The sequence below is a fragment of the Myodes glareolus genome, chromosome 7, assembly GCF_982192425.1.
Source record: "Myodes glareolus chromosome 7, mMyoGla1.1, whole genome shotgun sequence".
NCBI lineage: Eukaryota > Metazoa > Chordata > Mammalia > Rodentia > Cricetidae > Myodes > Myodes glareolus.
Window position 1 is genome coordinate 64,986,958 of NC_142032.1, and position 15,465 is coordinate 65,002,422.

The 15,465-nt window shown below is 49.5% G+C and overlaps 1 protein-coding gene across 2 annotated transcripts in view; it reads right to left on the reverse strand.

Annotated features, from left to right (window-relative positions):
- The window catches only part of Lrrc27 (leucine rich repeat containing 27), a 28,773-nt gene that overhangs the window by 1,139 nt on the left and 12,169 nt on the right, over positions 1-15,465 (reverse strand). Inside the window, exons 6-10 of one of the 2 annotated variants that reach the window (XM_048455285.3) lie at positions 14,570-14,942; positions 12,889-13,035; positions 10,859-10,952; positions 4,366-4,478; positions 3,039-3,162 (exon numbers count right to left, since the gene is read on the reverse strand). In XM_048455285.3, the coding sequence (XP_048311242.3) occupies positions 3,039-3,162; positions 4,366-4,478; positions 10,859-10,952; positions 12,889-13,035; positions 14,570-14,942 (851 nt within the window). Of the gene's footprint in view, positions 1-3,038; positions 3,163-4,365; positions 4,479-10,858; positions 10,953-12,021; positions 12,373-12,888; positions 13,036-14,569; positions 14,943-15,465 lie in introns of those variants that run through there. The other variant, XM_085693307.2, reaches the window with a different exon arrangement.

Below are 15,465 nucleotides of genomic sequence, written 5' to 3' on the forward strand. Positions count from 1 at the left end.
CAGCCCCTGGCAAGCAGCCTGAGTCATTTTATTTTTTCTTGCTCTGTTTAGCCCTTTGACAACTCCCTTCAGACAGAATTCATTCCACTGCCCCTGAAGAGGCTGGGCAGGAAGCAGCATTTTTAAAGGACTGAGTGGAATTTATACTGCTCTAGCCTTGACCTCCATGAGCTAGCTAGCGATGGGATTGTCTAATCCTTGGTCAGGACATCGAGCTACTAACATGTGGACTACTGATGCCCCTTCTCTAACTGTACTTTTTTTCTCTTTTGAGACAGGGTCTTGTGTACCCCACTCTGGCCTGAGCCTCACTGTGCAGCCAAATATGACCCTGGGACTCATAATCCTCCTCTCTCTACTCTGAAGTGCTGGGACTGCAAGCACGTGCCACCATGTCCCATGTACTTCAGCTCAAACTCAGGGTTTCACGGATGCTAGGAAAGCTAATTTGTTTCTTTCTAAATGTTCCTTTCACTTGCTCTGGAATCTCTTGAAATATGCCAGCACGTGTTGAACCTCTCAGACCCGTCTTCTAGTTGTTGCTGTCTTAAAATCTTGTTTCAATTCTGTCATTCACCTCCATTTTCTTTTCATTCTGCTTCCTGGGGGATTTGTTTAACTTCACCTCCGGGCACTTGCCCTGGTTCATGGTAGCAGTTGCTTCCACCAATGCCCAGGGACTAACACTGTCAAGTGTTGCTGCTGCTGCCGCTGTTCTTGCTGCTGCTGCTTCAAAAGTTTTAGATGTTTTTGTTTTACGTGTATGAGTGTTTTGCCTGCATAAATGTATGTGCACCACATAAGTGCCTGGTGCCATGGAGGTCAGAGATTGTACTAGGTCCCCTGCAATTAAGAGTTGAAGGTGGTTATAAGCCACTGTGTAGGTGCTGGGAACTGAACTTAGATCCTCCAGGAGAGCAGCAACTACTCCAGCCCTAATTCGAGCACTTCTTAATTCGGTCTCTGTTTATCCCTTTCTGCTTTCCTGCAGGCTTGCCAAGGCCTCTCCTGAAAGACCAAGCACAGGCGGGTTCCCCATGCATCGGGATGAGACCTCAGACAATGACCAGACCTCACAGGTGTTGCTGGGAACCCACTGGCCACTCTGTGCTGGGACAGTTCCAGGGAGCACCCATGCCGTCTGTTTGTCAGTTGAGAGGGCTAGAGAGCAGTGCACTGAGAAGGCTCTTCCTGACCTTCCAGGTGGTGAAAAGCAGAGGCCTTGTGACAGTGACACAGGGTAGCTATGGCCCCTCTCTAGGTCCCCAGGACCCCACGGTGGCTCCTCTACATTGACCTGCTCACCTGGGGGCAGACTCTCAAGGTGCCCTCACACATCAGGGTGGCAGGTCCTTATCAGAGCCCAGGAAGGCATTCCGTGGCTACTGTCACCACACCTCTATCCTGCTTCCCTCGAAGATAGGCTCTGCTGGGTGGGCTAACGAGACAGGTGACTCCGGGGAACAGACTTTCAGCTTTTACCCACTGTCCCCAGATTTTCACTCTTTTTTTTTAAAAAAAAAAACAACAAACATTTTTAAGCTGGGCAGTGGTGGTACAGACCTTTAATTTAATCCCAGCACTCAGGAGGCAGAGGCAGGTGGATCTCTGTGAGTCTGTGAGTTTGGCCAGCCTGGTCTACAAGAGCTAGTTTCAGTACAGGTTCGGAAGCTACATAGAAACCCTGTCTCGAAAAACAAAAACAAATAAAACCAAAACAAAACAAAAGTTTATCATGCTTTCATTGTATTTACAACCCTCTTCCAATTCTTCGCAGATTCACACTCCCTCCCTACCCACCCAACTTTGTGTCTCCCCAAATATTCTTGGCTGTGTGGCTTACTGAAGTGTGGTTAACTGACTATCACTGGAGACATCCACACATACCTAACATTTGTCAATAGCCTCTCTGCTCGGACTGGGACTTGGTAACAAATCCATGCTGGACATGTGGCTGCCACAATTTTGTCTGAGTTTGCATTCTTGTGTTTTAGGGTTCTGTAGAATGAACCTCATAACTGGCTGGTGTTTTCTCTGTCTCTCAGCAGGCTCTTAATACTATACCTCCAGGGACTTTCTTCTTACAAAACTTTGCTGGCCTCAGTATGTGTTAGGTTTCAGGCTCAGCTATTATGGCAAAGGTCAGATAAGAGTGACTGAAAACCAGTGGGTGTGGCATCTCTGGGAGGCCAGAGCCAGTGCTGTAAACTCCCTGCAGCTGTTACTGGGCATTCATGGCTTTCACCGCAGAGCTGTCTTGTCTGCCTTTTTCTCTCTTCCTGCTGTGGTGCAGTGATGATTAATCTGGGTGCAAATGTGGCATGCCGATGTGCCGACGCGGAGGGTGCGTGGTGGGTTTGTGGCCAGGGTTGACTTTTGTCCATCTGGACAGAACAGAAATGGAGCCACAGAGAGGCTGTGAAGAAAGCCTGCTCTTAAGCCAATGCAGATTAACCTGGAACTAAGCCAAGGTGGGGTCATGGGCACCCAAGTACCACTATCACAAAACTGCTTTTCCCTTCTACCAGCTTCCTGTCAGGGCAGGAAGGGCCTCTGCTCTGCGATTCTCCCACAAGCAGGGTACTAAGGCACAAGGTGGGTGCAGATGGTTTCAGCCGTTAGGTGGCAACGTGGTTAGACGACAAGGGTTTAGGTGCATAATTTGCTCTGTTTAGGAGCTCAGGGGTGTGGTCATTCGGATCCCTGTGAATTGGCACACTGTTCTCTCCCCAGGCAACAGCAATGAACCCTCTCTAAGAAGCTCCATTTCAAACAACAGCCTGCTCTGGGTGTGAAGCCTTAAGCAAAGACTGCACAGACTTAAGGAATGGCCTAGTTCTGTCCTCAGAGGCCCTAAGCTGTCATGCGTATCCCATTGTGTCTAGTGCAGCTGAGAGCTAACAATGTGGCCAGGATATTTTTCTGGAGGCCCCTAATACATACATATGTGGCAGGCGTTGGAGGGCACTTGCTCCGCAGTGATACAAAGAGTTTCATTTCATTAATGAGACATTCGTAAACAGGGCAACGGTACTCACAGTTTCCAGGTCCTGGTTGGCCACCTTCATGTCTTGCAGTGGGTTGGTACCCAGGAAGTTGCGAGCACAGATCTGCTGTGTATGCCGCCTTATCTTCTCTTCCAGGTCTGCTAACGGTGCGGCGCTGCGACACAGACACTTGCTGCTTGGATGCTGGCCTTAGGCTAGCAGTTCTCATTTCAACCACAGAGAAACCTTTCCCCACAGCCCATGGGCCATCTGAGGTACCAAGTGGCTCCCGGCCTCCCCTAGAGATGCTGGCCTTGAGGCAACATCCTTTCCCAGAAGGTCATTATGCTTAAACACCCTCAAGTTGGGGCTGGAGAGATGGCTTAGAGGGAAGAAGCACCTTGGAGCTTATACAGGACCTAGGTTTGGTTCCCAGCAACCCCCTGGTGGCTAACGCCCATCTATAACTTCAAATCCAGGGCTATGTGGCTGCGCCTATTTTTTAGCAGCCTGTTTTGTACATGAGGAGAACAGCATTCCTTTTCATGGGTAAAACAGTTTTACTGAACCTTTAGACAGAGCAGAATATCTCATTGACCTGAGATTTTTAAATACATCTCTATCTCTGCTAACATCAGGCTGAGACTCCAAGGTTGCTATTTGTGAACTGTAAACAGAATGATTTAGAATGGCAGAAAGAGGCCAGAAATCTCTGGCTAAATGCCAGGAGGTTCCCACCCCCTTCCCACACAGTTAGTTCTCTGCTACCTGCCCTGGACCCTGCAGGGCTTCTACACTGTCCTACTGGCTTGGATCAGGGATCCCCCGCCCCCAATATTGGTCCTTTTTGGCACCAACTTTCCTCTAATGCTCTCCTGAGTTCCAGATGGGTCTGCTAACTGGCCTAAGCTCTTAGGACAATTGTCATGCTTCTCTCCCAATCAGCAACCTGGCGACTCCTTGGCCAGAGACTCCAATACTAGGGTGTCAAATGCTAAGGTACCATAAACCAGCCTTCTTATGTGTTTTCCCTTTCTTTCATGGAATCTTTTGGCAGGAGCCATGGCCGGCACACCATGATGGGAAGGCTAGGTGTAGTCCTAAGGGCTGAAAAGACAGAACTTAGGGTGAGACAAGGGCTCAGGCACTAGAACAACTGGGGAAGGGTGAGGCTGGTGGTGCCTGGAGTGGGCATCTTCTGAGTCCTGCCAGTCATCTGGCAGGGTAATGGAATACCAAGCATGGGGATCAGGTCTTCCTAGATCACCAACTATGCTGAGTGCGCACACAATGCTAGACATTCCATGGCACTTGGTATGTGCCTTGGGCAGCCTGTGGCACTGAGCTGGGGAGCCGGGAACGCAGAACTGTCACCAACCTGACACTCCTCTTCACTGTCCTCTCTCTGTTGGCCTTCATTTTCCCGAGTGGATTCGATGGCGTTTTCCCATGGTCTATCAGATCTGTGGCAAAGGGGATCTTTGATGCCATCTAGAAAAATGCAACAAGCTATTTCCAGCAATGCATGCAAAGGCTGCTCTTCTTTCCAACAACGCATGCAAAGGCTGTTCTTATTTCCAGCAATGTATGAAGAGCAATGCATGCGCTTCCCCACAGGCCCACCTGCCCTGCTAGGCCACCCAAGAGGACATTCTTTGTAGGCCTCCCTGTCCTACGGCTTGACTAACAGCCGCTCCCACCTTGGTCCTTGGTGCAGGTATCTCTCAAATGTCCCAGCAGCCCAGGTTGGAGTGGAGGCAGTATAGAGCAAGGAACCCTGGGTGAGCTCAAAGTTGGTATAGTTGACCTAGGATACCCCGAGACTCTGTCACGTGACAGAAAACACATTACTGTAACAGGACCCCAGTCCTGGTGTCAGTTAGTTTTAAATCACAACAAGCTAATATGTAAGTGCTAATACAAACCAAGTATATAAAATACAAGCCTTGAACTTGGCGAGCCTGCAGGCCATGAACCTAGACATCGTGAGTAGAACAGGTAACAACCTACAAGAGACTCAGTCCCCCCCCCCCCATAAAGAAACTGCATCCTGAGGGACACTAGGTCATATCTGGTTGTGCCCATTGGCATCCCACAGCCCTCAAGGCCAAGTAGTGCTAGATCTTTCCACAGGTCAGAGTATTCTCAGTGTCTTTCTAGGACATTCCACAGCCGGTCAGCCATGTTGCCTGAGTGGTTCCCATCTCAGATTTCCCTAAACTGTGGGAAGTGAGAACAGAGCATGGGGAGAGCAGCCCGGGCCGAGAGAGGAAACTCATGTGACCTTTTAATGTTAATGGGCCACCTGGAGTCATGGAAACACAGCCCACTCCTCACAGCATCCCAGGAACACTCCTCATTCCCGGACAGCCTGATGTCTCTCAGATTAATGGCCACCCATTCCCCATTTGGCCTTCCTTATCCACTGTGATTTATGTAGACATAGCCTCTCTTCCTAGCAGTCCTGCCTTCTGCCCTATAGCCTGAGTCACCCTGTCTCCTGACTGCTATGGCCTTCCTGCAGGGCCTTTCTATTCCAAGTCAGACACAGCTCCAGGCTAGTCTTCAAATTCTCCTCTGGCTATGACTGAAGCTGTCTGACCCCAGCTCCCCAGGCCCACCCAGTCTTCATGTGTCTTCCCTGCTCTGCTCAGTCTTCAGAGCCAACCAAAGGCTCAGTCCTAATGTTTGGAATCTCAGCTGTCCTCGCCCCTCTTAATACTAGATGTAAGGGGATTTCGTCCTAGTAATTACAGAAGCAGACACATTTCTGTCTTACTCCCAGGCCTTTTGCTGTAGTAGCTGGCTCCCTGCAGAGCCATCAGATGGCATCTGAAGCTGTTTCTGCAGCTCCAGCAAGCAGATATGCCTGGACAGGATGTGTTGGTAAGGGCAACAAAGACCACGTGACCAGCACTGCTCACTGCTGCCTCCAGGGGATGAGGCAGGGAACTAGCCCAGCCCCAGATTCAGGAGCTTGAGTGTGTGTGTGTGTGTGTGTGTGTGTGTGTGTGTGTGTGTGTGTGTGTATCTCTGCAATGTGCAAGGTATATGCACGGTTGCCTGTTCGTGGGAGGCAGGCTGTTAGTCCAAGGCTGACTAAACAGAGTGAGACTGAGTGGAGGATGTGAGGCCTGGGGAGGGGTGAACCTCCTGCTGGGGTTCCTGCTCTGTGCTATGCCTGAAAGGGTGGACTTTGAGCTCAGCCAGACTGTGCTCCCCTATCAGACCTGTATCTCCCCTTCTCAGTTGAAGATTTCCAGGGCTGGAAATCTTATCTGCCAGGATGTGCAGTTCAAACCCAGCATTCCTGGCTCTCTGAAAGGCCTGGAACCCAGGAAGATACAGTTAGGGGACAGGAGCCACCACACCCTTCTTTTACAGCCACTCCCGTCCCGGAAATGCATAGGGCTGGGACACAGCAGAATTCCACATGCTTGCTGGTTGTGACAGCTGCCTTACCATAGGAGGTCAAGAATCTTCCACAGAAATTCCAACAGAAAGAAATGCATGATGCTAAATCCAGGTGGTTTCCTTCTTGCCTCATTAAAGCCAGATATTACTTGTTTTAATAATTAAAGGCATGCATGGGGGGGGTTGCTCATCTATATATAGTTTACTATTTCAGAAAAACAGAGGCAAGAAAAAAATCATCTAAATACCCAGTCTCCTAATAACAAAAAGAATGTAAATGCTTGAAAACTGGACAAACCTTCAGGCACAGGGAAGGTTGGTGCTCGGGGAGGTTCCCAGCTTTATAAGAGAGTGTCAAACATGCAATTGCTATGGAGGCCCAGAAAAACAGGTTCAAAGGTCGTAGACAAGGCTGTTGGCTTCAGAACAACATTGAGAAGAAAAACGTATGCCTTTTCTGAATAGGGTGGCAGACCTGGAGTCTCACCCGGTGTCCAGTCTCAGAAGCCTTTTAGCAGTCAGCGCCTGCGTGTATGAGCTGCACACTTACATGTCACAGGAAGCGCAGGTAAGGCAAGTGGGCTCTGCAAAGGCATTTCCTCACTCCACGTGGTAACTACCCCTGCTTGGCACACAGTGCTCCGGGCTGGAGTGCCAGCTCCGCCCAGCAGCCTCCAGCCATGCACAGCACCCTGGCACCCTCTAGCGATCACCAACTCAACTGCAGGAGCCTGTACAGGCAGAGAGCTTCTCTCAGGCTGGCACAGGGTCATGCCATTTACTGTGAGTCCCTACTGTGTTTGTCTGTGCAGATGACAAAATACACAACTAAATATCTTTGTCACATGCTTCAATTAGATTGTCGTCATCTCCGAAAAATGAGCTCTCAAAAGTGTCCAAAGAACACTAGGGTTTTTGTTGTTGTTGTTGTTTTGTTTTGTTTTTTGTTGTTTGTTTGTTTCTGAGACAAGGCCTCACGTAGCACAGGCTGGCTTAAAACTCAATCCACAGCTGATTCTCCTATATCTGCCTCCCAATTTCATGCCCAGTTTCTGTGGTGCTGGGGCTCTTACCCAGGGCTTTGTGCACACCAGGAAAGCACTCTCAGCTGAACACCATCCTCAGTCTGCTGCCTCATTATTAAGATGTTTTCTCAGGGGCTGCTGGGGGCTGTGCTCACAGACTGTTCATTGTTGAGGGTCCTCACTGGACAGGTGGGACAGCGCGTACTGAATGGATTTCTGGCCTTTGGATTCTCTCTTGGGAACTGTTGGTTTCATCCTCGGTCCACTTCTCTTTTAATCTTTGATTTCTTTTTAAAAATATTTTTTTTAAGATTTATTTTTATTTTATGTGTACTGAGTTCCTTCCCTGCATGTATGTCTGTGTACCATATGTATGCCTGGTGCCCAAGGAGACTAGAAAAGGTCACTGGATCCCTCAGAGCTGGAGTAACAGTTGTGAACTGCCATGTGGGTACTGGGCACTGAATCCAGGTCCCCTGTAAGAGCGGCAAGTGTTCTTAACCACTGATTGCTCTTTCCAGTCCTCTTCGGTTTCTTTTTTTTTTCTTTTTCTATTTCCTTTCTTTCACTCCTTCTTTTTTTGGGTGGTGTTTGAGACAGGGGACTTCTGTGTAGCTCTGGCTGTCCTAGAACTGCTCTGTAGACCAAGCTGGTCTCCCCAGTGCTGGGATTAAAGGCATGCACCGCCACCACCTGGCTGATGAAATATTTTTAACATTTTATACATATGAAAAAGCTGGGAAACAGAAAACAAGACGGACACAAACGTGAACACTTCTCATAGTACAGCGTAGTGTTAAGTGAACAAGGAACACACAGCCCTCTCTGACATCACATACAATGCAGAAGGCAGTACGCCATTGGAGCAGAACAGAGCAGCCTTCAGGATGAACAGAGGGACCAAGGCTGGTTCCGGCATGTTTTCCCTCAAAGCCTCTATGGTCCTGACTACATCATTTAGGAAGATCCTGTTTCGGGGTCCAGGGTGACTTTAGGGCCTACTCCTGGGAAAGGTTTCCTGGATATGAAGTGCATGTAACATGAGGTAACGGGTCCTATTTGGGCTGGAGGAGCTCACATCTCTTGAACATCCATCCAAGAGATAGCCACCCTCTGACCAGAGACAGTAGTGGCACACATGGTACTGCCTGAATATGAGCAGGGGCCCACACCACTCACGGACCCTAACTGCACAGAACTTGAAAGCCACACCCTCTAATTTCTATCACTCTCCTGGGGCATTCTGCTATAGCAAACATTTCCATGGTTTGTTTTTTCTTCTTTTTTCTTAAAGTAACAAAGCATTGTTTGAGTTGTATGAACAATGACAGCCTGGGGAATGTTAGTTGACAAAGGAACCCAGTGACAGAACCCTAGCTGGCCAGCGGCTGCAGCCCCGCTGCAGATGAGCCCCACCAGACATCAGTGACAACGGGTCCTGCTAAGACATCAGCAATGGCCGCTGACTGGGACAAATTGCACTAGAACTCAGTGACAAAGAATGCATGACACACTGCCAGCAAGGCCCTACTGCAGATCTGGTGATGAAGGGTCCTGGTGGGAATCAGGAAGAATGAGTCACAAGGCCTGGATCAGCCATGGAGGAGAGGCCCAGCCTGACTGCAGAGGACAAGCATGCTACCCTGAAAAGGATCAAGACTGGTGTCTTACTTTTCTATTACTGTGAAAAGACACCCTGATCAAGGCAACTTACAAAAAGAAGAGTTTATTTGGTGCTTGTTTACAGTTTCAGTGGGTTAGTCCATGGCCATCAAGGTGGGGACATGGTGGCAGGCAGACAGGCAGGCAAGGCACTGGAACAGTGGTTGGAAGCTAGTATGTTGAGACAACCATGGAGCAGAAAGAGAGCTAACTGAGAGTGGTGTGGGCTTTTGAAACCTCAAAGCCCAGCCCTAGAGATACCTCCTCCAGCAAGGCTACATATTCTAACCTTTCTCAAATAGTTCCACCAACTGTGGACCAAGCATTAAAACATATGAACCCATGGAGGTCATTCTCGTTCAAACTACCACGGCTGGGTACACTAAGAACCCACAACAAGCTGCTCAGAGAAAGATACAAAATCGCTTTGTGGTATCCTTGCCCCTAATACAAATCTTCACCTAAACTCTATGAAATGAGATGGAGATACAATTGATCAGCACTATCCCAAGGCATCAGGTCAAGGAAGACGTAGTGAGACAGAGCCACCCAGCCAGAGCACACCAGGGAACATGAATGCTAGGTGACAAGAGAACCCTACCAGAGAAGTTTGTGAGCTGCAGTCTTCCTTTGGATCCTCATATTGCAGCACCAGGCATGCCTATTGTGACTACTGCTATGTGATCTGGGAAGATATCAACAGCAAAAGAAGGGAGGAAGGGACATATGGATTCTGTATTGATGTCCTAACTTTACTATAAATTCTAAAATTAGGGTTTTGTTTGTTTTAAAGATTTGAACTGTGCACAGTGACTTCACATGCAGGCCAGCATAGTTTGGTCAGAACAGCCTGTGCAAAAATCTTGGGATCTTCTTTAGCTATTGACCTAACCAATGGCTTGATTTTTTTAAAGGATTTATTTATTTATTATGTATACAGTGTTCTGCCTGCATGTACACCTGCAGGCCAGAAGAGGATACTAGATCTCATTACAGATGGTTGTGAGCCACCATGTGGTTGCTGGGAATTGAACTCAGGACCTTTGGAAGAGCAGCCAGTGCTCTTGACCTCTGAGCCATCTTTCCAGCCCCCAATGGCTTGATTAACAAGGAACATTTTTCTTTTTGTTTTTTTGGCACAGGGTTTCTCTGTGTAGCTCTGGCTGTCCTGGAACTCGCTCTGCAGACCAGGTTGGCCTCGAACTCTACAAAGATCCATCCACCTCCCTAAGTGCAGGGATTAAAGAAGCACTCGGCCTGTACAAGGATGCCAGGCACATTCTGGAGGAGCAGTCGGTTCCCTGGTGCTGACCGCTCCCTGTGCCCTTCTGGACCATGACCTGCAAGTGGACTGGGAGGAATTCAAAAGGGGTGCTGCACATTCTGTGAAACACAGCCTTGCCGGGGAACGACCCTAGGGTCAGGGATAGCTTGAAAGGCTGCTGTTCTTTAGGTCCCAAGGTGACTGGCATGAGAGAGTGCAGAGTTTACAGGATGACGCCCACAACATATCTTAACCTAGTGGTGTTTGATCATCCCCCTCAAGTCCTTCCTATTTCCTCTTGGAACATCGAGTCCTTCAGATGGAACCAGTAGTCAGTGGCAGGGGGCAGCCTCAAGGGCGAGGTCCTGCACACAGAGGCTTCGGCCACAGTGCCACAGGGTGGGGGCTATGTGCAGCACCACTGACTGGGAGGGATGGCCCAGACACTGTGTGTGAGTCCCATTGTGCTCACACACGAGGCCAGAGACACCTGGTCTGCCACATACCATGCTCCTATGTGGAGTCTGGAATTTATTGACCTCCCTCCTGCTCCTCATCAGCTGGGTCTGCTCTCTCCACTCCTGCAAAGTTCTCTTGTCTCTGGAGAAAAAGCACGGTCACATTAAAGTCATAAGCCAGATGTTATTTCAAGCAGAGCTCGCAAGATCTGCTGTCATTTCAACTTCATAAAGCCTTCTCCCATCGACCTGTCCTTTGAGCTAGTGGGAGGCTGGGAGTATCCTCCCTTCCCTTCCCCTCCCTTCTGCTGGGCTTCTTCCAACAGAGACAGGGATAGACAGATTCCAACTGAAACCCATTGGACTCTGGTTGTACTTCCTGCTGCAGGTTGATACTTGGCTGTGGCAGCCAAGTTCCCCAAGTTCCCTACTGGCCAGGAAGGAACCAGCTAGGCTGCAGACCATGCTCAGAATCATGGCAGCTTCTCACAAGGATACTGGCCTAAATAGTAAATATCTTCCATCTTGTTCAATCCCAGGGACAAAGAGAGCCTCTAGGGATAGAGTGTTCACAAGGGACCTCTGCTGCCCCAAGTCCACCTGCCTGTTGGCACCAACTTTAGCCATCAGCTCCAGTGGCTGGAGTCCCAAATCCTGTTCCAGATCAGCTTCTTGCCCTCCTCAGAGATACCTGTGCACTGGCTCATGCTTACCCTGCCTGGGCCTCCCCATCTCTCTTCTGAACTATCTCCTGTCTAGATGCCAAGATTTCCTGGGTTCCAATATGGGATACAAGCTAGGTTCTCCCCTATACCTCCTGCCTAGATGGTCCACATCCCCAGCTCCCAGTGTTCAGACATGCTCCAAATCGTCCACTTCCTCCTGGACAAAGGATTCTATTTACTTAGCCATTTCTCCATCACACGGAGCAGAAGGGATCTGCTCACCCTGCAGGAAGCTCCTAATTGGGAAAGTGAGAGCCCCATAGCTGCTCAGCAAGGGACCACAACACAAGTAGGACAATGGAGATAGTTCACTGGTTCTTTGTACACAAGGCACGTTCTCAACAACGGTGAGTGACCCGCTATGGAAGAAGACAACCGGGTTGACTACAGGGTGTCTGGTATGGTACTGGCATGGGCTACCACAGATGCAGCTTGTGAGCAGTCTGTCCTCATCAGGGCCCAGACAAACAGAGGCAGAATTCCTGATTGTGGCCTCAGGAGGTTTATTTATAGTCAGGCTTCAGAAGGGAGGAGTGAGAGGCTTCAAATAACTAAGCCTGATGTGATCCCAGATCCTGACAGGACACGGGAGGAACAGTAAGGAACACAAAATGGGAGAGAAGTCAAAGGCATCATGTGGGATGTCACTAGGGAGCTTGCAGAGACTATGGACATGGGGAGTTGACCCTGGCTTTCAGCACCCTACACAGGTCCACTGGGATTCCCCACTGTCCAAACCCAACCATGAAGCTTGGGCCACTGTGGTTCTGTGGATGTGGTCCATACTGACTGGCTGCAGGGGGCCCATGACAGGACACAGCTGGCTTGTCAGTGGAGCTGTAGGGCAAAGGAGAATAGTTGCTGAGAATGGGATAGGTGACAAGCAGGTTACATGAAACCAAGGGTAGCAAGCGTGACACTGTGGCACCAACAGGAAAGAAGCTAACAGGTGACCAGTCACGTCTGACAACATTCCTTAGATATGATGGCAGGCCCTAGGGCAGGGGAGGAGAAAGGCACTTGGGTGGGTGGGTAGGTGGGTGGGGCCTACACAAAAAAGCTCAAGGCACTTGAAAATGCAGGCGGGGGAACAGTACACTGCCCAAAGGATGCCCATTAACTACCATACTGTGCAAGTCCAAGGAGAAGTCTCTGAAATGCTAAGCAAGAGTTCGGGCATTTCAGAAACTACAGGCCATGCAAAGGGTACGAGGGCTTCCAAACGAGGGACGGTGACCCAGCCTGGCAAGGAGAATAGAAGCTATCAGGCCTCTTCTGAGACTGGGGACAATATCATACCCATATAGTTGGCCATTGGGCCCCCAGTCCTATGTCATCCCATCCCAGGCATACCTCCTCCGCTGCTCCTGCAGTGTCTCCTTTTCTTGGAGTTCCCGGAGAGTCGTCATATGACTGTCATCCAGCCTTTTCGTACGTATTGTGTTTTGGTACACTGAAGGGAGGTTGGGCAAGATTCCTTTGAAGGAGGTGGACTTCTTTCTAAAATCACACAATGATTATAGTGGAAAATGTAACTTTATGATGGTCCCTCCCACCTGTGGGAGATACAGTGCTGGGCATGTGCAGATTTAAAGGGTTATAGTTTAAGACCTTGACTCCAAAATACCAAAACCAAGACCCCAGCTGCTCCCCAGTAAATAACAGAAAAGCTCCAAAGCAGGCCTGGTGGCTCCACTGGATACTAAATAGCCACTGGTCCCAGCTATAGCAATCCACAGAAAGCGTCAGTACTGACCCATGTCAGCAGAAGATGCTGTCCTCCAGATGCCCACCAGCTACTGAGCTGAAGTCCATAGGAACGGACATCTTTAAACCATTCCCAGAAGGTGACACAGTATCAGCAGGGGAACCAGAGGAAGTGTGGCCACACACTGAATGCCCCAAGCTCTCAAGTCACATCAGTCTCCAGGGGCTGAGACCTGATATCTACGTCACACAGAGAGACAGACTTATGAAGTACTCCTAGAGAGTGGCCATGACTGCTGGAATAAATTATCATTATTATTCATCACAGTCAGTGTAAGAGAGGAAAGAGACTTCCAAACAGCAGAGTAGATGCTACTGTTCTCTGCCTGGGACTTTGCGATGAGAACATTCCAGCAGTCCCAGCCACCAGGACTACAGGCTACGGTGTAGAGAGCCAAAAAAAACCTCCAAAACTTCCTGGCTGCAACATGCATAAATGCTTTAAGGTGTAGATCACTGTTCAAGCCCAGGAGCTGCAGAGAGAGTGCAGTGGGGACAATGTGAGGACCCGAGCTTGACTCCCAGGCACTCATGTCGAAACCGAGAGTAGAGGCACACACCTGCTGCCCCAGCACTGTGGGGCCAGAGGCAGCAACGGAGGGATCCTACGGGCTTGTTGACCAGATAAACTAACAGAAACATCAAGCTCCAGGTTCAGTTCAGTGAGAGACCCTGAGAGTCTCAAGGTGGAGACTGAGACATTTGAAGTCATCCTCTAGCCTCCATACGTGTACACATGGGCAAGCAAGTACATCCATACCTATGCACACCCCCCCACACACAAATAACACCTACAAACCACAGTATAGTTAAAGAGTCAGCTGCTCTCCAAATGGACCCCTGCTTGTCATCTTGAGACTCCCCAGCGCCTGTGGATATCGTCCCAAATGCTCAGACAAGAGTTTAAACTACTGGCTATTGTCAGCTCTAAGACTCTGTCATGTTCAGGAGCCCATTACTGTTTCCTGAGATATGACGACACATCTCATTTCCATTCTCTATACATGAGCACCACATATACATACTCAGCACACACACCAGCTGCATGTACACACGTTACATACTACACTGGAGCTGAATTTCCTCTACGTGGTCTACTCTGCCAAGTGCGTTCTGTGATACTTGTCTGTTCTGGTCCTATATACTCAGGTCTTATTCCACATATCCTAAACAATGGTTTTAGAAAGTGGACCTTGTGTTTCAGACGGCTGTGAAATAGCTTTACAGCTCTGGGAGACCAGGCAAGTCCGCTTTAGCGCTGCCTTACCTGCCTGTGGGTACTGGCTTCCGGTGCCTTTTCTCCTTGGCATTTAGTGCTGCCTTGAGATTTGGAGGCAGCTCAACAGCTAAGAGCTTCTTCTCCAGAACGTCCACCTTCTCGTTCTCCACGATCTCCTGCCTCAGCTTCCAGAAGCGCTTGATCTCCTCCTCACTGGGCCAGTTCTCGGTGGAGGTGCTGGATTTGTGGAGCTCACTCAGGTCTAGCCTGTCCATAGGCGGGAAGAAGTCAGCCTTCTCCTCCACCACGGCTGCCTTATGGCTTGGGACATTAAGGCCTTTCTCCCTGGACGTGCTTTTATGGGACTGAGGCAGCACAGGACACGAAAGGTCACCGGAGAACATCTTAACGGAGGAGACTTCTGGTGGAGTAAAATGGCATGTTAGACCTTGTGGGGGCCAATCTTCGCGGTCAGCTTGTCTGGATCTGGAATCACCTTGGAGACACACCTCTGTCAGAATGAGAGCATTTCTAGAGATGTTTAACTAGGAGGTGAGATTCACCCTGGATGTGGGGGGCACAATCCTATGAGTTGGGGACCCTGACTGAATTTAAAAAGTGAGCTCAGCACCAGCCTTCGTCTCGCTCTGCTCCTTGACCACAGACACACTATGACCAGTGTGCCTTTTCTCATGTGCCTGTCGCTGGAACTCCTCCAGATGGACTGTATCTTCTCAAACCTGGAGCCAGAATAGCCTGTATCCTTAAGTTATCCTTTAGCCTTAGTCCTCAGGCATTCTGTCACACCAAAGGGAAAAGTTGGCTGCAACAGTAGCCTGGAAGTCAACACTACTCTCCAGTATCACCTAGCAGCCAGGGCCACGGCCTCTGTGCCTTTGCTGAGATGTCTGGAAGGGAGGGAGGGAGTCCACTCAGGTCAGGAC